The sequence below is a fragment of the Phaethon aethereus genome (genome assembly GCF_964289735.1).
Source record: "Phaethon aethereus genome assembly, chromosome: 1".
Classification (NCBI taxonomy): Eukaryota; Metazoa; Chordata; class Aves; order Phaethontiformes; family Phaethontidae; genus Phaethon; species Phaethon aethereus.
The window spans coordinates 38,539,386-38,562,769 of record NC_138575.1 but is presented as its reverse complement, the minus strand read 5'-3'; the positions used below and the strand labels follow the sequence as shown (position 1 = coordinate 38,562,769).

Sequence of the window (23,384 nt, the reverse complement as noted above, 5' to 3'; positions counted from 1 at the left end):
GGACAAATACCCAGAATCAACATATTGAACAGACTGCTTAGCAATACTAGGCTGCATCGAACAATATTTTTAACTTTTTTTATACATTCCAGGATTTCTTTTATTAAGACAAAGCCAAGGTATTAACATCCTAATTTCTGAAAGATTTTACTAGAGATTATCTTGTAGACAGTTGAATCAACTTGATAACCAAATCAGTAAGCAGAAATATTTACTTATTAAATAGTTATATAAATTGTAATGTCTTTCCACAGGAGCATCTCTCTTATGAAGCAATTGCAACCCACATACCATGATTACTTTCTTAACCTAGTTTATGCTAATACAAGCTTCACTACAGTTAAAAACACACATTTCATTAAAATCCATTAAAATAAAAAAACACATCCAAGATTTAAAAGGGCAACTGCAAGCAACTCATCGTTTCCAGTGGCTCCTTTTCATTCTAGAGGAACCTATGCAAGGAGCTGAGCAACAAGTACAAAGAATTGAAAGGACTGAAAAAGTCAGAACCCCGGAAAATAAATTCTATGCACATTAAGTGTTATTTCACAAAACTGGTGGCATACAACGTTCAGCTTACATGCTTGCAACATGACTTTGTTTTGTACTTGTTGCCATGAACCCTAAGTATCGGTTAACCAAAAAAACCCCAAAACCCGCACAAGAAAATGAGACTTTTGCGCTGAAATAGCACCCCCAATTATTAGAGAGATAAGCAAGTTAATTACATACTCTTTGTCTGAAGTCTGCATCAGCATTTGGGTTCAGCCCTAAAAGGGCTTGTTCATCCATCTCTATTGCTATAGTCTTTGTTTCCTACTCCTAACTGGTTTTCCCACTTCTTTTAGAGGGGAAACTACGATCATCTGCAAATAGAGAATGAGAAACTTTATTTGCTCAGCAGAACAACAAAAATTAAAAACAGGACAGCAACAGCCACAGAAGTTTGCCGACAAACCTCAAACACATAGTACGTACTCCACCAAAACAGGAATGCGCACACCTCTGATAGAATGCTGATATCTGTAAGTCCCTTAATCAACTTTTAATAGCACTAAACTTCTTATTGCACTTGGAAAATTTGAAGTGTGTATATATTTCAGTTCTCTTGAAAAGAGCTAACATCATCTTAATTAACAGAGAAGTGGCATGATGTGTAGTATTCAACCGAAAGGCTTGAAGTAAAATTTCAAGCATGCAGAGAAGGTTTCAGCAAGGTATGACATAAGCATAAATCTGCTACTTAAGTGATAGGCCGCTGGATTTTTTCCCACCACAAACTTCACAACAACAACAAAAAAATCTCTACTCATCTCTAATATTGTTAAGATGCTTCATAAACCCATTTATGAAGTATTTCCCCTGAGGGGGGACAAAGCCATTAGGAGGTCTTTCTTCTAAAGAAAGCAACACAAGAGAAATGCAAACCACAAAATACATCATACTGAGTTGTTAACAACGTCTTCTGTTCCTACTAATGGGTGCTGATTTACTAGCAAAGATTTTTATTTAGAAAATTCAGTGTAAAATTAACAAGCAAGCTAGACAAATGTTTTAAAGACGATGCTCCTCTACATGCTGTTCTGCAATGCTCTGGTGAAACACAGTGGATTAAACAAAAAAAAAAACTTTGTCAAATATTAGGATGCTATTAAACAGCAAGAGGGGACAAAAATCCATCTATCCTCCCATGGTAACATAGTTAATTAGGCCTGAAGTAAGGTTTTGTTACATAAGTATGTAGGAGGTGGGGGAAAGGAAGATAGACAAGAGGGAGAGATGAAATACAAAGGAGATGTGGTTTGAAGCTGCCTGCATGCCTATAGGTAGAACTTCTGATTCCTTAGTATCGCGTGTCTTGTGCACGCTCAACTGTTCACCCTCCCCCACTGGAAGAAAGGTGGCACAGTGACAACTGACAGCAACCATGCCTGAAAAGGAGAGCCCAAAATTTAACATGGTAACAGACAATTCTATACAACTCATTACAGAACACACTATAATAAAATGCATCATGAAAAGCAATTTACTAAGTAAAATTGAGTTCATATCAAAAAAAAATTACAGGTTGTGGCAGTATAGAAACCAGAAAGTCTGGAACAAAGCGATGACTCGTGGCAAAACAAGCCTCACACACTGCCTTACGACACAGAGCAATCCCGCTCAGGGTCAAAACCTTCAGGGATTAGTTGCTCTGCTGAGTCTTCTCCCTCTGCATCCCCTGCCCCCAGCTTGTTTTCTCCATAATCAACATCCCAAACAGCCTGCTTAAAATAAAGGTAAAATGCTGTGGGGATAATATGGTGGAGGTTTTTTGATGTTGGGTTTTGTTTTTTTTTTTTCTTCCTTCAGCATCTTTCGATTAGGGTCTGCTCCAGATTTATACAAGCAAAGCTATTTCATATACAGAAGCATATTTTGGGCATTTTTCTGCTGATATCACTACATTATCTGCCCAAAAGGTAGTAATCTTCTACACCTGGGTGACAAGTTTTGCTATTAAAAATAACCTGGCTCAAACATGTATTCTCTTAACTTGTCTAGCTAACATCAATGCCAACCTGTTCTACTAATTTTGTATATACTGCAAGAACGTATTTAAAATCTCATCTGCTACCATATATCCTTTCTAAGGGTTTCAGCTTGACTAGCCAACTCTAAGACAACAATTAATGAGATAGACTATTTGAATTAGCCTTTTGAGCAAGCTAACAAAATAGCTTCTCATGCTATATGGTTTTAGTTAAGCAGGTAGCTTTTCTACCACAAATCTATTTTACCAGCCAGTTACACTTCAAAAGCAAAAATCAAACTGCAATTCTAACAGTACTTACAGTCCACAAAATCCATTCCAAGATATACTCAGCTGTAATATCAAGTATGTCATTAAAGCAAGTTTTATTTATAAAAATAATCAGTAACATTAATAGCTAATATGCAGCTATGTAGAAAGTACTCTTATTTACATGGAAACACTTTTTTTGTTAAGCAGTACACTATATTGGGTGGCAAACTGATCTTACTGTAATTAGGAGGGCGCAGTGAACTCATAGAGGTACATGAATCTCTCATCGGGATAGTTTACTCCCTTTCACATCTTAAATACTTAGAAATGCATTTGATAGTAGAGACTGCTTTCATACAGGAAAGCAGGGAAAAAAACACGTAGTCACACTTCAAGGGTTAGACTGCTCAGTTTAACAATATTAACATGGTTAAAGGTGTGCAACTTGGGTCCAGATATGGCTTAATAATGAAAGAGTTCAGAGCATTTTAACTACAGATGCTAACCACTGGAACAATTAGTAATTAAAGAATATCTCATTTGCAGGATTCATTTTAGGTATTTACAAGATTGTGAGAGCACACAGCGAGCCAGTGACATACTTCATTTTAATTCTTTCTACTTTTCTCTCTAATAAAATGAAGACAGTAAAAGATCATCTTCCACATTCTTTTCTGATCTCCGTTTTTGCTTGCTGCAAGTCTCAAGCACATTTACAGACTCTTAGGATCTAGAGCCTTTACACTGACCTAACATACAGTTAAAATGATCAGCTGTGTAACCACAGCTGCTTCGAGAACTTTTCAACTGGAGTAGAGTTTTTTTCTTTCTGGAAGTAACATATTAGGTCTTCATTTCAGGAATATTCTGACCGGCCAGGAATTCCCTGTGAGGAGTAAGGCCTTCCTGTGTGTCGCCCTCCGCCTCCCCGAGACTTGGTGAGAGCCCAGCCTCCCCCCGCTGCCAAGCCCACGCCACCGCCCGGCTCCGCCGCCCAGCCGAGGAGGGTGACCGGGCTTTCCCACCCCGCCGCGAAGACACCGAGGCTGCAACTTAACCCCTTCAGCCCCTTCCCGGGGCCGCTGCGGAGTGACAAAGCACTCCTCCCGCGCCGGGGCGGCGGGGCAGCACCGTGCTGAGGCGGGCCGAGAGCAGCGGAATATGGAGGTGTGGGGGAGGTCCCTCCCCTCACGTTGCAGTCTACGAGCTCACGGGTACTTCCTTCCCCCACCGGAGCCATAACGGAGGACGGCCACCGAAGCAGCTTCCGCAGCACGCGAATATAACCGCACCGCAAACTACAGCTTACAGTGGAAGAGGGAAAAAAATCCCGGTACTTTTCACGGCCGCACGCACGCAGCCCCAGCCCCCACGGCTCACGGAGGGCCGACCCGGCGGGGACCGGCCGACCGCGGCAGCCCCCGCTCCCCCGCAGCAGCGCTGGCCGGGCGGGGAGGCTGCGGCCTCTCCCCTCCGCTCCCCTGAGCGCCTCACGGCCGCGGAGGAGGCGGCGCCAGGCTGACTGAAACCGGCCGGGTGACTCGAGGGACCCCATCGCCGCCAGCTCAGCGGCGACGCCCGCGGGCGCCCACACCGCCCCTTCCCCGCCGCTGAGGCCCAGCCCCCGCCGCCGGGCTGAATCACGCGCACAGCGTGTTCCGTCCCCGTCCACCCCGCCGTTACCTTCCCGGTCACTCCATCGCGGCGGCTCTGCCAGCTGCCACCCCCACAGCTCCGCAGCCGCCACGAGCATAGGGAGCGGGCCGAGCCAGGCCGCGCCGCCTCGGCTGGCGGCGGCAGGAGGAGGACGCCCAGGGGAGGTGCCGCAGCCCTCGCGCGTGCGGAGCGGCCTCCGGGAAGGAAAGCTGTCCCCGCCCCTCAGCCCGCCCGCGGCGGGGCTGCCGCGCCGCAGGACTACGACTCCCAGCGTGCCGCGCGGCGCCCTCGCCGCTGGCCCAGCCTGCTGCACTCACCTCCCCTCTCCGACGACGCAGCCAGCCGCAGGGCGCGCCGGGATGTGCCACCTCCCCGGCCCCGCGGCACCTTGGGAGCGGTAGTCCCGCCCCCTGCGGCGCGCGGGCGGGCCCTCCGGCGCCTCGGTCCCCGCCGGGATGGCTGCAAGCCTCCCGCCGGAGCTGTTCCTCGTTACAATCAACGCCCCGCCGCACCCTAAAACCAATTGCACCGATTTAATAAACAGTGACTGGCCCGTTCCCCCCTGCAAACTCCCTCCGGGACGCGGAAATGGTGCTTTGTCAGCAGCAAGCAGCGAGGCGGGGTGGGGCGGGGCTGGCTGGGCCGCTGCATGCACGGCGCCGCTGGTGCGAGCTCTGCAGTCACGACCGGAGTCACCCACTCGGTGACTCACATGCTGCAAAAGCATCAGCATGGGATGTCTGCCAACGTCAGACTGTCTCTTCCGCAAACTGTTCTGCAACGCAGCAATGTACGCGGGTGGGTTTGCGTGATAGACACGTGCGTGTGTGTACAATAACTTAAAAGAAAAAAAAAGACAATGCAAATAACTGCAGCAACAAGATGCAGCTATTTACAAAATCGTTACAGCAGCGTTGCTGTTACAGTATCTTTCAAGGCAAAAACCATCCGCAGCTTACGGCTATGGCAGTGCCGCTTCCATAAGACCGACGTGCACAGCGCCCGACACCTTGACTCGTCATCACCGCAGAACCGCCTCCAGTTCATGGCGCACAGAGGCGAAAGTACTCGGCACCAGCCGTGGAAAAAGAGGAGCCCATCAAACAGGGTGCAGGGGGATCCACAGCGGCAACCTCACGGTAGCCAGCAACCCCGGTCTCGCAGGGGACCATGGGTGAGAAACGTTCCTCCGGCAGCCCTCCGAGCCCGGCTACCGCCCCGAGGGGAGCGCAAGGCCGGCTGCCTCCGCCTGACGCCTCCTTGCCACGTCCTCCGCGGCAACGCAAGCAGGACAAGCGGGTGATGGAGTCACACACAGCCGAGCCTCTTCCGACCGGGACCATGCGGGTCCGCGGCCACGGTGACGAGGAGAGGGGCCGGCGGCTCTGCTGGCTCCAGTGCCCAGGGGAAGACGAGCTTCTTACGCGGCTGGCCTGGCGGACCGCCGGGCTGACCCCGCCGCTGGCCGGGCCCAGACCAGGCCACGCGGCCCGCGCCGGCCCGGAACCCAGTGCCAACGGCCGCGAGCAGAGACTGACGGCTGCCTCCTCCAATGGCGCTCTCCTCCCAGCCAATGGGCGGAGAGGACGGCCGGGGGCGGGGCTGCCGGCGGGCGGGTGACGGGAGGCGGCGGCGCACGCGGCCTTTCCTTTCCTGCGGGCCGCGGAGGAGGCAGCACCATGAAGGCGTCAGGCACTGTGAGTGATAGGCCGGGGCGTGGGGGGCACAGCCGGGACTGGGATCGAGACCGCGACCACGGTTGGGAGGGCGGCGGCGCGGGCTAGCTGCGCTCGACAGCGGCCTCTGCGCGCCCAAGCAGCCCTGCCTGGCCCTTGAGGGAGGCGAGCGGCCAACATGGCGGCGGCGCCACCGCTCTCGCCAGACGTGTGAGGAGGCTGTGCAGCTTCTGGGCGGGGGGCCGTGGTTGGCGGGCGGCACGTCGGGGCGATCCGCCTGGGCCCGGTGGTCTCTCCCCCTTCCCTGGGGTTAGCCTACTCTCGCCGCGTTGTTCATGCGTGGGGCCGCGGGGCTTTCCACGGGGCGGGGTCAGGCTGGCGCGGGGTGGCTCCGCGGTGGCTGGGCCGGCGGTGCGGAGGGGCTGACGCTGCCGGCGGCCTGTCTTTCGTCTCCCTCCAGCTGCGGGAGTACAAGGTGGTCGGGCGATGCCTTCCCACGCCGAAATGCACTACCCCTCCTCTCTACCGCATGCGGATCTTCGCTCCGAACCATGTTGTTGCCAAGTCCCGGTTCTGGTACTTCGTTTCTCAGCTGAAGAAGATGAAGAAGTCTTCTGGAGAGATTGTGTACTGTGGTCAGGTGCGGGATTAAAAACCTAAGACGTGGGAGGTTTGTAAGGAATTCCAGCTTGGATATGTAGAAAGAATTTCTATGAAGTGCCATTATTGGGAGTGAGGTTGAAATTCACTTATCTTTCAGTTGCTGTGAAGCTGAGTGACAAATTCGTTTTTTTTCAAATTGGCAGTATATATCCAGTAACCTAAAACGAAACTTACTTCCCAGCACTTCAGAGTTATGAACTGTGTTACTAATCAGTGCTGCTGTCTGGTTCTTATGCTTTCTTCATTCACCTTTTAAGAATCATCTGGACCCTCATAATCCTTGGAAAGTAGGTATTTGTGTGCTTACACTCCTCTACCTCGATGCTTAAAGGACGCTCTTTAGAGATGCAGTCTTGCATATATTTTTTGTTCCCTGCTGAATTAAGAAAACTCTTCACTCTGAATTACCTAGACTTGAATGTAGCTGTTGGTGTCAGGAAAGAGAGCAAATAGTTGTTTTTGTCAACAAAACTTAACGCAGTAGTTCCATTAGAGTTCTAAAATATTTATTGTTAAACTTGTAAAATGCTGATGATGTACTGCCTCTAACTACTTTTGTGTTCTTCTGTAATTCCAGGTGTATGAGAAGTCCCCTCTGCGGGTAAAAAATTTTGGTATTTGGTTGCGCTACGATTCTCGTAGCGGAACTCACAACATGTACAGGGAGTACAGGGATTTGACCACGGCTGGTGCTGTCACTCAGTGCTGTAAGTACATGTAACTGCTCGAAGTATAAAATGGTAGGACCAGTATGTAAGCACAAGAGTAAATCTTAAACTGGGCATAAAGCATGCTGACTTGATCCATGACAAGATAACTGGAACACTGGAAAAATAAAGTGGGGAGTTCCTGGAGAAGTCCATAGATGTCCATATGGTCCATATGGTGTATGTGGTATCTTACTCAGTACCACTCTTTATAAGAGTTTCTCAAGCTGAAAATATTCCCATTTCAATTATAGTAATGAGTTTTGCTATACAGACGGAGAGTTTCATGGCCTTTTAGGTGGTGTATATATTTCTTTCACTGTATTTATTGTTTTAAAATGGGTATATTTTCCCAAGTCCTGTGGAAAGAATATTTCAGATATCATGTGGAACATACTAGCATCTGTCCTTTGGAGAGCAAGTAAAAAAAAAAAAAATAAAGCGCCCTGTATTGCTCCAAGATCTCATTGCCTCAGTTCAGGGAGAATTAAAGGTTGTCCTGATTCCAGTCTGTTATGTGAAATACTTGAGGGATAGACCATCTGTATAGCTGAGATGTGAATCCAGAAGTATTATAAACGCTACAGAATGCACATAAAAACCCAAAGAATATTATTCTTAATAATGATATTCTTGTCATGTGTGCAAATATTAAATGTATCTTGTCGCCTTTCAAAAGCTGAAGTGCTGTTGAAAGTGAAATTTAAGGTTCTACATTAACTCACAATAATTTCTGTTAATTAACATACTGAAAGATTGCTTAAGAGGTCTGAGAACTTAATTTGTCATGATACAATAACTGATATGTTCAAGAATACTTCTGACAGGTAAGTTTTTAATAGGTATGTCAGATCTTCATGGGAAGCATTGTTCAAATACCATTGTGCTTACAGGCATATCTTGTTGAACTAGCTGTGGACATCATGATTTGAAGGGAGGGAGGAATTTTCAGGTAGCCTTTGTGCCAATGGTGTCCTGTTCTGAAAGCCTAATTATGTGGATGAAATATCAATTCACGTTTCTATCGCTTGTCAATTTTAAGAAAAGTAAAGATAACCTCAGATCCTACCTTTATTTGCACCTTCCTTTTAGAAGGGAAATTTTTTGGAAATTCACAAGTCCTTCCAGTAACATATTTCAGTGTTGAATCACAGTTTTCTTGTGCAAAAAAAATGAAGTAGTCCCACGTTGATTACTTCTCTGTGTGTGTACCTTCTTGAAATCAGGCAAGAAGACTGAGGTGGCACTTTCTTGGAGGAGTTTGGTTATGAGCTCCAGGAAGAACTTGCTGCTGCATGTTCCTTCTGTGATATTTCTGCTGTCACTTTAGATACTAAAGCCAGTGTGATTAAGTAGAGTTGATCAGAAATTTTAAAAGTTGTAGATGGTATTAATGAGTTCTCTTGTTACAGACCGCGACATGGGAGCCCGTCATCGTGCCCGTGCTCACTCTATTCAGATCATGAAAGTTGAGGAAATCGCTGCTAGCAAGTGCCGTAGGCCAGCAGTCAAGCAGTTCCATGTAAGTGAAGCAGCAGGGTGGTGGCTGGTGGGTCCTAGTCTAAGATGGGACTGGAAGAGGGGAGCTCTCTTGGCTGGTACAGGTTGGCTTTGCTGGCAAAAACTGGGAGGGAACCAAACCTGCATGTATAGGTTTGCAGTTATGTTCTGTTATGATGAAGACTTTTAATACTAGAACTGTTTGAAAGAAAGGCAAACTAAACCAAATATGTATTATGTTGCAGAAAACTTGCCTGTAACAGGCATTTCTTTCAAAAGGAGTTGCAAGACTAAGGCATCTGTTAGCTCCTATGAAGTATATGCAATCTGTGGATGCATTACTTCTCAGTTAGCAGTTTAATATAGCTTAGCTGCTTATTACAAACTATTTTCTGTTGTTCATCTAATACCTCAATTAATACAAACATTTTTTTTTTTGCAGGATTCTAAAATCAAGTTCCCTCTGCCACACAGAGTTCTGCGTCGCCAGCACAAACCACGTTTCACCACCAAGAGACCAAATACTTTCTTTTAAATACAAAAACGTGCTATCAACTCTGTGTTGTAATAAAGGTCTTATTTGAACCTTTGATTCCCAGTTGTCTTTTGTAAACGGTGTCCTGGATACCTAGGAGTCTCCCTTGCTACTCTTCATTTTCTGTGAACTATTGGCAGCCTACTATTTACAGCTATGATTGCCTTGGAACGGGTGAATGTTTCAGGTGCTGACTTAAATTACCAAAATATCCCATCAATAAACCAAAATTTTAAAAACCAGCTTTCCAGGTCAGCGTAAGGCTATTGTTCAGCAGCTATAAAATCCTACATTCATTTTGTCCCTTAGGCACGCTATGTAAATATAGTTGGATTCAGGAAGAAGGCAGTGTTTTCTGTGTGCAAAACTCAAACTTGTCAGCTGTAAGAATAAAGTTTAGTTAAGCTACTTCAAGTTTTAAGCATTTAAAGCCAAAACTTACAGTTTTAACCTGAACCTCCTCAAGGATGTTGTGCACCATTCTGAATTAACTCATGTATGCACTCCTCATTGACCCCATGATGAATCCATCTAAGACATGATCTGGAAAAAAGGGGATTAATTTGAGCAATTCGCGATCTCCCAGTCACAAGGGAGAGGAAACCAAACACAGAATGTTTGGACAAGTTGGAGAGTCCTGTAGGAGTCCCACCAGGGTAATGCCAACGGGTGGGAATAAGGTCACCTGTAATACTTTGAAACTTCTTAATTGAAAAGGCAGTCATAGAATAGTTTGGGTTGGAAGGGACCTGTAATGGTCATTTAGTCCAACTCCCTGCAATGAGGGACATCGTCAACTAGATCAGGTTGCTCAGAGCCCTGTCCAACCTGACCTGGAATGTTACCAGGGATGGGGCATCTGCCACTTCTTGTGCAACCTGTGCCAGTGTTTCATCACCCTCATTGTGAAAAATTTCTTCCTTGTATCTAGTCAAAATCTACCTTCTTTTAGTTTAAAACCATTACCCCTTGTCCTATCGCAACAGGCCCTGCTGAAAAGTGTCCCCATCATTCTTAAAAGCGCCTTTGAAGTACTGGAAGGCTGCAAGAAGGTCTCCCCAGAGCCTTGCCAGGCTCAACAACTCCAACTCTCTTAGCCTGTCCTCACAGAACACCTCTCACAGGAGAGGTGTTCCATCCCTCTGATCATTTTTGTGGCCCTCCTTTGGACCCTCTCCAATAGGCCCATGTCTTTCCTGTGCTGAGGGCTCCAGAGCTGAATGCAGTATGCCAGGTGGGAGCAGTATGCAGAACAGAGTAAAGGGGCAGAATCACCTCCCTCGACCTGCTGGCCCGCTGCTTTGGATGCAGCCCAGGATGTTGTTGGCCTTCTGGGCTGCGAGTGCATGTTGCTGGCTCATGTCCAGCTTTGAGCTGGGCTTCAGATTTAAATTTCATAAAAACCAACACAGCAGGGCAGAGGAGAGCCCATTACAATAACCAGTGCCATCAAGCCGAAAACATCAACGCATGTTATGGAACTGGCCAAGCAGTCGGCAGGTCATCAAACGCCGCTGTGATGCTTTCTATTTGCCCTCTGGCTTCGGAGCCTCTGAGTGAGGCACACACCGGAGCTTATAGCCGTGGCGAGGCCAAGCGGCTCATGGCGTGGCAACCGCTCCGCCGTTAAACGAGCAGTGCGGCCCCCGCCCGTCACGTGACCCCAGCCAGCTCTACCTCCCGCCTCCCCGCCTCTCTTGTCACGTGACAAGGGCAGGCGCCTGAGGAGAGGCGGTGCGCGCTTCTTGCCTCACGCGGCCACGGCGCCGGACCCGGAAGCAGCGGCAGTTGTGGAGGAGGCGGCGGCGGCGGCGGCGGCGGCGGCGGCGGCGGGCGGGATGGGGGAGTCGATACCGCTGGGTGCGCCGGTGCCGGTGGAGCAGGCCGTGCTGGAGACCTTTTTCTCCCACCTGGGCATATTCTCCTATGACAAGGCTAAGGACAATGTGGAGAAGGAGCGGGAGGCCAACAAGAGCGCGGGGGCCAGTTGGCTGGCCCTGCTGGCCGGGCTGGCGCACCTGGCCGCCGCCGAGAAGGCCTACCACAGCATGACCTTCCTGGGCCAGAAGCTAGGTACCGCCCGGCCGCTGCCCCTCGCGCCCCGCGGGGAGGGATCCTTCTCCGCTCCCCCGTCCCTCGGGTCCCCACTCCCCCGTCCTTCTCCGGGCCCCCCCACGGTCACTGCTGGGGGGGCAGCGCAGCGCGCCCGAGCCTGCCCCACGGCCTGCCCCGGATTTAGCTCCGCGGGTGTCGGCAGGGCGGGTAGGGAACGGGCGGCCGCCGTAGCACTATGATGTAATCTGTCAGCCGGTAGTTGAATAGTGCTAGGTACCCGAGGACCCTGGCCTCGGTGAGGTGCGTGTCTCTGCGTCTGAAACACAGGTGCTGGGTCAAGCGAGTGTCCGTGGGCCCAGTGAGAAATTGGCTGTACCATTTGGGTGACCCCTAAAGAATAAATAAGAGTGCAGGTACCATGCAGGTGGCACAGCAGCTCTGCAAATAGAGACATCTCTTTATTGGCTGGTAGGCTACCTGCCTGCCATTCCCAACGTTTAGCCAGAGGTGTTTTTGTGCCGGGATGCTCTGGCTGAGATTCTGGCAAAGGTGAGCTCATTGAGGTAACCCAAGGGTTAAAGCTTCTTCATGTCACAGTTCCAGGGCCTAATATTAGAGTTGCTTATGTGTAAGTACATGTGTAAATACTCAGGAATGGAGATAGCCTCCTAAAAACTGTTATTCATGTAGATGCTGCAGGATCTTGGGAAGTTTTGGCCACAATCTTGGCTGCTTCTCTCTCTCTCTCTCAGTACATGAATAGAAAATTTCCAAACTGGCACTGGACAAGCTGTCACCATATTGCCCTCTGGGCAAAGCTGCTTATTTTCTCTGAACTGCAGACTGGCATGGAAAATGCGTCAAGGGCTATGAGTCTGATGTGTAATGCAGTAAAGCATCAAGAAAATTCTGCTTTGCTGTTCAAGTGGTGACTTGGAACTATTTTATAAAAAGATCTTGACAGACAAAACTCTATCTGTAAGGCTGACTTTAAAAAGTGAATTTGGTGCTTGTAGGAAGGACAGAATTGACAGCAGAAGGGACGAAGTATTGTTTGTTTATATACTTCATGAACAACCACAATAGATGATTCTTCACCCTGCCCATGACCTGGGGGCAGCTCTTGGTTTAGGAAGGTAGCTGTTTCTCTGCGATAACCGATTCTCTGCTTTTCTGCCCCCATTTGCTAAAGTAGCTTTTGAACATTATATGTGTAAAATGGATGTGAAAAGATGACTATCCATGATTACAAAATTTATAAGCAGTTTCAAAGTGGCACCTAAATTTGAAATCTCTTTAAAAGTTCTGCAGATTCAGTCCTTGTGATCCTTGCTTCACTGCAGCTCTGGAGTGCCACAGTGGCACATAAGGCCGTCTGTAAATAGGAATTATGAAATAAGGGTAGTACCTTTGTACAGTCTTTTGGTAGCATGAAAGGTAAATATCTTTTACTTTGACCCTCTACTTTGGTCTTTTTTTCTTTTAAATTCTTCATAGTATTGAGCAGGTAGAGAGAAGCACTGACTGCTTCCCACCCCCCTCCGTTTTTGTTACAGATTAACCTGCACTGTGGTCTCACTGAGATAAGCTATGATTGTTTTCCCTTTGAATTCTGGTTTATATTAAGATTGTGTAGGGACTTGAAACATTTCATTTGTACACACAAATGTCACGTGGTTCCCATTCAAAGGTTGCTTTGCAAATTTGAGTGCTTTGTGTTTGAAGAGGTGTTGTTAGGGAATTATCTTGAAAAGATCTAGAGTTATTAACAGCAGTGGAGACTACTAAAGTTTCATGATGACTTTATTCTTCTGACTTCCACAGATAACAGTTAACTTTTAACTGAAGTCTCTTCTGAAGGGTCACACCATAACTAAGGCAGATGTAAGGGAGTTGAAGAAGTTTTGCAGCTGTCATTGGCTGCTGAAATATGAATTAGGACATGTGTATCTTGCATGAAATTACATGAAGCGCTTCTGAGGATATTCTATGTGTAATTCAGTTACTTGCAAAACAGTACACTGAATTTTGTTTCTTGATTTTTAAAAAATACTGTGATCAAACAACACTTAGGAACACCTAGGGAAAAACAAGTGTGATTATATAAAATTTTCCAGTATTGCTGTCTATCTTTGCTCTCCCTGGATTTTGGTAATACCTCCATATTTATCTGAACAGGTGGTCAGTCATTCTTCAGCCGAAAGGACTCCATCCGAACCATCTACACATCTCTGCATAATGAGCTGAAGAAGGTGGTGGCGACGGGTCGCAATGCACTAGGAGGAACAGCTCCTCACTTGGAAGAGCTGCTTTCTCACCTGTCTGAACAGCTCTGTTTTTTTGTTCAGGCTCGGATGGAAATTGCTGACTTCTATGAAAAAATGTACACGCTCAGCACCCAAAAGTTCATTAACTCTGAGGAACTGGTAAACATTTTGGAATCCATCTTAAAGAAATACAGCTCAAGGTCAGTGCTTATTTGCTGGCAGTAACTACTCAGACGTAATAAATGATGTTGAGGTTCAAAGCAAGCCTAAAGACTTTGCTGTCCTTTGCTGAGCAGCACAGCCCCTTGCGTGAATTCATGCATGACGTGAATGTTCGTCAGTAGCATCAGATGCATGAAGTCTCAAAATATGACTCCTCTGAAGAAGAAAAATAAAAAAGGGAGAGTGTTTCTGCTCATCATGTTCTAGGAGCCATCCCCCCTATTCCTTAATTAATAATGTGTGTTCATATTCAGCAAAGAGGAGTCGTCATTTTCCTTATGAAAGATGTAAGGTTTCTTGAACCTTTTCATTGGGAGTGGAGAGTAAATGACTTAATTCCATATGGACTTCAGTAAAATTGATATATAAAGAAAACAGATACTTGTGTGACCATTTTAATTTTAGACTAGACTATAGGTCTGCTTAATTCTAAAAGCTATACTATAGCTACCTGGTCTACCTAGTAGGATTTCATGGTGCTCTTACTGCTTCTCTTGAGACGTACTGGAGCCAGTAGGAGCACCTCTGAGTCTTTGGTCCCTGCCTTTATGGCTTCTTGAAGTTAAGATCTAGTAGTTCCTGTTACAAGAATCCCAGGATGTTTGTAAATGACTCTGGGGTGGGTATTTCACATCTAACACATGTGAGACTTGAAAGTGATGGCAGTAAAAAAGAGAGAATTTCTGAATGCTTGTTGACAGACTCAAATTCTAGCTCTTTTTATTTTAAAGCAAAACAAGGTAGCCATTGTAGGAAGCTGACTTTCAAATGTAGTTGAATTTTTTAAAAATCTTTGTTAGTGAAATAGTGTCTAAGATAACATTTGGGGAGAATATTCTGAGGTCTTTTTTTTTTTTCAGGTACAATTGTTAAAGTGTACATGTATGACAAATCAAAGTAATTCAGTACTGCTTTCTGACATTCCAAATCGAAACGCTGCAGCTGACTCCCTTATTTTTTGGGGGAATAACTTAGGCAAATTACTATGTAATTTTGCTATTTTAAAATCAAAATTTGTCTATATAAACTTACTAGTGACTTTTTTGCAGTTCTTGGTTTGTGAACCCTTATAATATCAGGGCTATTAGTCCAATAAAAAATGAACTTGCGTGTTTTTTCCTTGATGCAATAAACATTAAAGAGTAAAGTGAGGTAAGTTTTTTTTGAAAAGTTGTTTTTCGTTGTATACTAACCATTGCCATTATGTTCTGAGCATGTCCTGAGTCAACAGCACTGTTAAAATTATGAAAACCAAACCTGATACTTTGATGAAGTGACTGGAGACTGTTACATACAAAATGTTTTATTGTGCTATTTAAATACATTTCAGTGACACATCTGTACTTCTAAGGCATTATTACAACCTCTAAAAAAATAAGCCATGTCTCCCTGGGAAAAAACTGATGATCTTCCTTTGGGTTAATGAGCAATCTCTAAGATGGAGACATTCTAAGACTCTGTTAGAGCTAATTCAGTAGCTGCCGTGTGGTCCTCCCCAGTCACGTACAGGATGTTTCTGAAAAAAGTGGGGATAATCTCTTCCTTTAGTCCTTCCTTTAGTTTCTTCATATCTCAGATCACTTTCTGGGGGCTGTTATGCTGATGTGTGCTGGCTGGAAGGCATTTCTGTTTTAGAGTCTCTTGACCTTCTCAGGTGAAAGGTCAAATAAACTCATCCTTACTCAGTCTCTTCCCTCTGTCAATATATTCCTCACTTGTAGTTGAGGATGTGTGCCATTTTCTCAGCCAACTGTGCTAAGGCCAGACAGGGCATCTGTTCTGTGGATAGATTCTGGCCTTGGTTTCTTTCCTTTGCATCTAAAAGTAGCTGTTCAGATAACATAGAGCAAGTAACTGTTTGCTGCTAAAGGAATGACAGAATTAATTGCCTGTCAAAAAATCAAGTCATATTATTGTATCTGAAAAATCATTAACTCTTGAACAGTTAAAGCTATTTTGTTACTACTTATTGCTGACTTGTACACAGCCAATATGAGACATTTTTGTGTCTGTTTTTCTATAGAATACAGATGGAGAAGTAACTTCTCCTGAATTTTTTAACTGTTAGTTTGAGTGGGATCTTAACTGAAATAATTAAAACAGCATCAGAAGCAGGATCCTTTAAAAGCTTAGTATAAAGTGAATAAGTAACTAGTAAACTTATTTTGATGTAATTATTTTTACATGTTAAATGTTTTTCATCTAGTAAGCATTTTGTAAATACATGTATGCATGTGTGATGTATGGAAGGAAATAAAAAGTTGTAGAAAAATGAGGCTTTTTCCTAGTCTGGAAAACAAAACTCTAGCATCCCTCTGCTTTTGAGAATGATTGGGGAAAAAATCAATTTTCCAATGTGTTTTTAAGTTCTTAACTTCCTAAGTTATTGAAATACTGTAAAAACCTGACTTTTATGTGATACTGAACTCAGTCAGATATTTCTGTCTTATGAAACTTAATTACAGCAGATATACTGAGTACATAACCTGTTAGTTTACTCTGCAACCGTATCAAGCTTCTCAGCTGAGATGTGTATTTTTGGATTAAAACAGTTTAGCAAATCCTGCTGTGCAGTGAAACATGGCAATAGCTATGAGCCATGAAGCAAAGTAGAAGTGGGAAGCCGTACATCATGGTGTTAATCCAGGAGACTTGGCAGTGCTGCATTAGTATGAATTTTTAAATTACTTTAAAAATTGAAGAATAACCTTTTTGGTCTGACTGCAGATGTGTTGAAACCACTGTGCTAAGTGTGCACTTGATGGGACTATCTGGAACAAATAATGTTGTATAATGCATTCCCCCCCCCCGCCCTCTAATACATGGCAACAAAACATTTTCTGCTGAATACCAAAACCATTGGAATTATATAATGCTGACTGTTAGCAGAATATAACTTTTAATTAACTCTTGTTTGTTCAAAGAAATGTAAATGTGCTCTGGACTTCTCAGCCCACCAAAGTAGCCAGTAATCGCTGTATCCCTGCTACAGCAGGGATGATGGTTGGTGACATGTACTGTGTACAGAAGGTGGCTGGTCACCCAACCTAGCCTGTTTGCAGAACGTGGTGCCTCAACTGATTTATGATATTTGTAATTTCATTTTCTTCAAATAAATTTAGACTTGCATCTTAATAGGAAATCCTTGCAAGACATGTATTGTGGCTGTCAAAAAAAAAGTGTTGCTTAACAGTGATAAAATTGTCAGACAATTTTCACAAGCCTAAGAATTAATGTTTCGGCAAGAGCTTGATGGAAAGTCAAAAGAAAAAATAAGGAAGAAAGAGGGGATGAAAAGCCTAAAATTCTCTCTCATTCTTCTGGTCCACAACAAAATTAAGTGTTTTGGTTTTGAACCAAGTATTTCCAAAATAGATTATATGTATCGTGTCCTGGAAGCTGAGGGGAATAATGGAGTCATTTTCACCTTGTCTGAAGATGACCTGTTAAAGGTTGGAAGAATTCATTATAAACTTCTTTGTTTTAAAGCAATAACAAGACCCAGGACATTTTTTCTGAAGTGAGGGGATAAATCTATCTTTAAATGGAAACCTCATGAAGTCTTGTCTTTGAACTATTGGTTGTTCTTTGTTGGAGACCTCTTTAAGAGTCCTAAATGCCTATTAGGGAACACATTTACTAAAAAGGCCACTTCCTCTTTTCTGAAGACTCATTCTTTCTAAAGTTAAGTGTTTAGTTTCTGTAACAGGAAGAGTTTTGTGCCGTTTGAATTAAGTATGTATTTATCGATGATGTTGTAAATTTACAAGTAATTTGAGTATCAAGGGAAAGGAGGCAGGCTGGATCTGTCTTTTTTTCCCTGATGTTTATTAAAAATCAAGTGAGAAGGGAAAGCTATAGAATGGATCTATAAAATTCCATTTCATCGAGATTTGTTCTAATAGTAGAATCACTCTTGTGAATAAGATGTGCAGTGGCACTTTGACCTGGTAGAGGAGGTGGTGTTTTTTTAACCATCTGTTAAATTGAGAGCTGATCTTGACCTGAATTTTTAGTGAGAGAAATTGGTTGTTACAGCATCTTCATTGTGATATGATGAAATCTTGCCAACTGCTTTTCCCTTTCACCACTTTTAGTACACCAAGGTTTGAAGTTTGAGACCTGGTTCACTCGTAAATACAGTTAATCATGATTCTATTGACTAATTTTCCATCACAATTTTATTGTGAATTTAAAAAAAAAAAAAAGCTCAGCTCAGCTTCCTCATAGCTTCCCTCTACAAACAGCAAGTTTGTAATGTAATTCCTTTGATTTAACTTAATGTCTTACTGCCATTCCATAACTATCAAGACATATTTTACCACCAGAAGGAATTTTAAATTAGAACAAAACCACTTGATCTTAAAGAGAAATTGTGCTATAGTAGTTTATGGGTCAAGATGAACAGTGATTGTTCTTGAACTGATCAAATACAACTCCCTTGCTTTGATAGAGAAATGTCTGGCAGGTGTTTTTGTTAAATGTGAAGTGGTGTATGTTCATTAAAATATTTGCCAAAATTATTTTAAAATAACTGGTTTTTAAATTAACAAGACTATTTTTTGGTTTACACTATACTCCAATGTTTGGTCTTCTGTCTGTGAATTGAAAAATACTGTCTGATTATTTCACTGTTGTATACAGCCGTTCTCATGTCTTAACTAATGTTATGTTTTCTAGATTTCATCATCCAATCCTCAGTCCTCTTGAAAGCAGTTTCCAGCTGGAAGTAGATGTGCTTGCACATCTCTTAAAGGCTCAGGCTCAGATCTCAGAGTGGAAGTTCCTTCCATCCCTGGTCAACTTGCACAGCGCTCACACCAAACTACAGACTTGGGGCCAAATTTTTGAGAAGCAGCGAGAGACCAAGAAACATCTGTTTGGAGGGCAGTCTCAGAAGGCTGTACAACCTCCACACCTCTTCCTCTGGCTGATGAAGCTCAAAAACATTCTCCTTGCCAAGTTTAGCTTTTACTTTCATGAGGCCCTTAGTCGACAAACAACAGCATCTGAAATGAAAACTTTGACTGCTAAAACAAATCCTGATTACTTTGGGAAAATTTCCAGCTTCATCCGGAAGTATGATGCCGTCAATGTTTCCTTAATTTTTGACAATCGTGGATCAGAGAGTTTTCAGGGACATGGTTATCATCATCCCCATTCTTACAGGGAAGCGCCCAAAGGAGTGGATCAGTACCCTGCAGTGGTGTCTCTGCCCAGCGACAGGCCTGTTATGCACTGGCCCAATGTGATCATGATTATGACTGATAGAACCTCTGACCTCAACAGTTTGGAGAAGGTTGTTCACTTCTATGATGACAAAGTCCAAAGCACGTACTTTCTGACTCGTCCCGAACCTCATTTTACCATTGTAGTTATTTTTGAGTCTAAGAAGTCGGAAAGGGACTATCATTTTATTTCTTTTCTCAATGAAATTTCACATTCCCTTAAGAACTCCAAAGCTTTTGCGAGCTTGAAGCCTGGATCCAAAGGGTAAAATACAAACTACTTACAGGTTGTCAAGGCAGTATGCCAGCCCTGGGGGAGCTGTGGCTTTCAAGGATTACATAAATTCATGATTCTCAGAGTCTAATTAAAAAGGAACCATTATTTTTAATGTTATAAGTTCTTTTTTTTTTTTTAAGCTAACAGACACTTGAAGAAAAGTATTTTTTGGGCAGTGCTCAATGGGACAACCTAGTAGTGGGATGCTACATGGCCACAGTAGGATTTTTTTTCTGTGTGGTTTTCAATTTTCAGTATGATTTATTTTTTCGGTCCACAACTTTGTTGCCTACATCAGAAAGGAATATATGCACTTTATCTTAGTCTGATTGTTGACTGTCTTCTACAGTGTTTATTGAAAATGTGGTGAGGATGGAAGATACTATCTTTTCAGAAAACTGTGTTGCCTGACAGGAATGATTTCCGGCAACTAAACATTTATACAAGGGAATATTAAAAAAAGTCAACTTGCAAGGACACATTTTAAATAAAAATATGAGAGTCAAAAAAGGCACTATTGTTAATTATAACTTAGTTTTCGAATGGTTTAAAATAATTGAGGTCTCTGACACTCTCTGTTAAACACCAGTCTCTATTCTGAACACCCTGTGTCATAAAGCTTTGTCATTGCTCCAGAATGGAGGCTGGGGCAAGAAAAGCTGCAGCACAGGCTGGAAGACCAGTATTTACCGGAGTGTTGTGGCATTGCGTGTCCAGCACCAGTGTTGGCTCAGATTAACTGAAGGAGACAAGGTGAGGTCGAGCAGGTGTTGTAGAAGGAACAGCTCCATAGAAAAAGCAGCAAAGCTCTTTTCAAATCATGCTTTTGTCTGGCTAACTTGAAGGAAGAAAAAAAAAAAAGGCAGTAGGAAGTGCCCTTTGTAAATGAGTTATTTTCTAATTTGCTGTTAGGGTCAACCTGGATTTGTTTTCAAATTTTTATAAGTATATAGGTTTTTTCTTTCTGTGCAGTTTTAAGTAATTTCACAAGCCAAATCACTTTTGGAATTTGGATTTAAATATATATCCTATGCAGTATGTTTACCTCATTCTAAAATGTCTCTTTCACCGCTTCTAGGCTGCAGGTTTGGAAAACAATATGTTTTCTAGTTATCCTGAAAGTGCTTTATTTTGGAAATCAATATTTCCAAATACAATGAAAGAGTCAATTTGGCTGTACTTCTAGCTTTATATTGCATGATTCTTCTGACTTCACTATGCAGTTGTGCAAGCACTTTCATGGGAATTCAGGAGGACTGATATGGGTCTGCTGTATCATGTATGTAAGTGTAGTAAAGTTAGATCCTTAGATGACACTGTGTAAGGTATAATGTCATCAGGTTTGTTCTAAAAGGGAGTTTAAATCAAAATCTTTGTTTCTGTTAACACTGAAATATAAAATATACCATTGCAGATGTGGCTTTTACCGATTCCCTTTCTGTCCCACAAAAGGTTATGAAAACTTGTCTTGCTTCTTGCTGCAAGTGCTGATTTCTTTACAATCACATAAGCATGTTCTGTTCTCAAAATATAAGCTCTGACTTTCCACTTTTGTGCCAAATAGAGCCTTCCATGCTTTGCTGTAATTATATGTTAGTCTACTGTGAATATCTGTGCTACTGCCTTTCACCTCACTCTTAGTGTGACTGCAGTTATCACTCTCAAAAGTTCAGAGTCTGCTCTTTGCCATTGGAAAATAACAGGACTTGCAAATGTACCAGCAACTGGAGGGCGTAACAGCGTTAACACTTTGCAGCTTGAATTGCCCTTGTAACAGGACAAAGTTGCACATGACAGTATTGAGAGAAAGTTGCACATGACAGTATTGAGAGACTTAGTTTGTGCTTCCCTCTGTGGACAGTGACCTTGTAGTAACATGGTACTATTGACTTCCTCACCCCGAGTAACAGAAGAGAGGCTGTTGCCAGAGCTGATTCCCAGTCTTCAGCAGTGTAATAAAGTGTTGTACAAATTCTGTCTGCCTCTACAATATTTCCCTGTCATACTAGCTATCTGTGGGAAAGGGGAGAGGAGACTGGTGGAAGAGATCGTGTGGTACAGACACCTTGCTTATTTCTGAGTTGCATGTGGCACGTTGGAAGAGGTGAGAGAGAAATCTGCTGCCCTTTGGAGCAGACCAGCAGCTTTTACCAGTTGCTGAAATGGCTGCAAGCTGTTCACCATGTTTTTTATGGGGAGAGGAAAAGGAGGCGATCATTCAGTAGACTTGGTGGTTCACTTCACGCTCCTGCAGCTGTTTGTGATGAGTGGTGTCTCTGGGAACAGGGAAGGGGTGCTAGGTGATGTCTCTGCGCAGGAGGTGAGACTTGCTTTGCCCCTTAGCAGTGCTGTGGTCGTTTGCTGCAGTTTTCTTCAGAGGATCTTGGGGAAGTGGCCATAGGGGCCATCATGGGTAAGAATTTCTGAGTGTTTAGGCTGATGAAGAACCAAAGGGAGCCATAACCAATTACCCTCATGGTGTGAGAAGGGAGGGAATGGGAGACGTACAGGCAAACAGTGGGAGAGAATTGGGTGCTGGAGAGAGAAACTTGTGGTTTCAGGGTCTGTCCCTGAGGCTCTCCTTGTAAGATCTCAGCCCTAAATGAATACAAGGTGAGGAGCAGAAAATCCAGGCTGCAGGAAGTGGCTTGGATGAAAACTGCAGGGGTGAAGCTGAACAGAGGTTACACTAGGATCGATATTAAATAGTTTTGCAGAGTTCAGGTGTGCTGTGACCAAAAACTATGTGTGGGGGTGTGAGTACGTGTGATGAATGAATATTTATAGATTTGTTACCCACATGCAGACTTATGGCACAGTTTCTTATTTGATGCTTTGAGGAGTTACGTTTTAAATGACAAATGAAGTAACGAGGAGACTGTTATCTACGATGTAAAATTGGCTAGGCCAGTAATGAAAACCTGCATAATTAAGGGGGGGGGAGCGTATCTGTGGAGTAAAGAAAGATGACCAGAAACTCAGCAACTGGAAGAAAATATATTCATTAGTAACTTCAGTACTGGAAAGATTGATCAGTTTGTATACTATAAGAATTGGAGAACAAATGCACTTTGCTGAGCTGGGTGATAGCCTGTCTGCCAGCTTTTCTTCTTCACCAATTTAGCTAAGTAAGGTTTAATGTACTTTAAAAGTCTTGCATAAATGACTGCTTTAAATGCAAGATGTAAAGATAACATTATGAAAGCCAACAATTCCAGACATATTCAAAAGTTTTTAAAACAGGTAGTGAGATTTGATAATCTTGGTGCCACTCAGATTGCTTAGGCTACCAGTGTGAAAGCTTACCTTGTAGCAAATTTCATATACCTCATCACTTACTTGAGTCCATGAGGATTTTGGCAGAACATTTAATTTCGTATCCTTTGCCTGGAATGTGAATTTGACAGCAAATGTATTCTCAGATCTCGGGGATTGTACAGGACCAGATGTCTCCAGTCCCTCAGATCATACCTTACATCTTGTAAGCTGTTTTCTTTTACAAGCGGTGTTCAGTTTTGGTTTTTTTTTCTTGAATAAAATATCTTTCCTTTTCCTCCCGCTTTGCATGAAGACAGTGCAGGGAATGGAAACTATTAATATGTTTTGTATTGTGCTGCAAAGGACTGCAATATAGGCATAATGCATGTAATATTCAGGTTTTAATGATCTAAAAGTAATGTAAATTCCTGGTATCTGTATGGATAATAACACTCAGTGTTTATGTCATTCACTTAAAATTATTTCTGCTTATGGCACTTGGTTTTTGTTATGGCACTCTCCCAGTTAATTATTGCTCTGGTCCACTCTTAG

At 43.7% G+C, this 23,384-nt stretch overlaps 3 protein-coding genes across 4 annotated transcripts in view; 2 read left to right on the top strand and 1 right to left on the bottom strand.

Annotated features, from left to right (window-relative positions):
- Nucleotides 1–795, bottom strand: part of XPOT (exportin for tRNA) — a gene marked incomplete at both ends in the record, with an annotated part of 29,134 nt that extends 28,339 nt beyond the window's left edge. Inside the window, one exon of the mRNA XM_081996372.1 lies at nucleotides 736–795. Coding sequence (XP_081852498.1) covers nucleotides 736–795 — 60 coding nt within the window. The remainder of the gene's footprint in view (nucleotides 1–735) is intronic.
- A 5,316-nt stretch (nucleotides 796–6,111) lies between these two features.
- RPL18A (ribosomal protein L18a) lies at nucleotides 6,112–9,575 on the top strand. Its single transcript, XM_081999314.1, has 5 exons — nucleotides 6,112–6,141; nucleotides 6,581–6,760; nucleotides 7,361–7,490; nucleotides 8,903–9,012; nucleotides 9,433–9,575. The coding sequence occupies exons 1-5, from the start codon at nucleotides 6,124–6,126 to the stop codon at nucleotides 9,523–9,525; spliced, it is 531 nt and encodes a 176-aa protein (XP_081855440.1). The 5' UTR covers nucleotides 6,112–6,123; the 3' UTR covers nucleotides 9,526–9,575.
- A 1,788-nt stretch (nucleotides 9,576–11,363) lies between these two features.
- Nucleotides 11,364–20,383, top strand: KICS2 (KICSTOR subunit 2; the record flags this gene model as incomplete). 2 transcript variants are annotated; one of them, XM_082000304.1, is made up of 3 exons in its annotated part: nucleotides 11,364–11,439; nucleotides 13,759–14,047; nucleotides 18,750–20,383. In XM_082000304.1, 3 exons carry the CDS (start codon nucleotides 11,364–11,366, stop codon nucleotides 19,564–19,566), a joined length of 1,182 nt encoding a protein of 393 aa, XP_081856430.1. In that variant the 3' UTR covers nucleotides 19,567–20,383. The 2 variants fall into 2 exon arrangements, with proteins under 2 accessions (XP_081856430.1, XP_081856429.1); XM_082000303.1 differs by having other exon boundaries at nucleotides 11,364–11,598.
- Between the last annotated feature and the right edge of the window lie 3,001 nt (nucleotides 20,384–23,384).

What these genes read in the sequence shown, in the direction of transcription:
- RPL18A (XM_081999314.1), top strand. An exon ending in AGATTGTGTACTGTGGTCAG is followed by an intron (nt 6,761 to 7,360) that starts GTGCGGGATTAA and finishes CTGTAATTCCAG; the next exon opens with GTGTATGAGAAGTCCCCTCT. An exon ending in TGGTGCTGTCACTCAGTGCT is followed by an intron (nt 7,491 to 8,902) that starts GTAAGTACATGT and finishes CTCTTGTTACAG; the next exon opens with ACCGCGACATGGGAGCCCGT.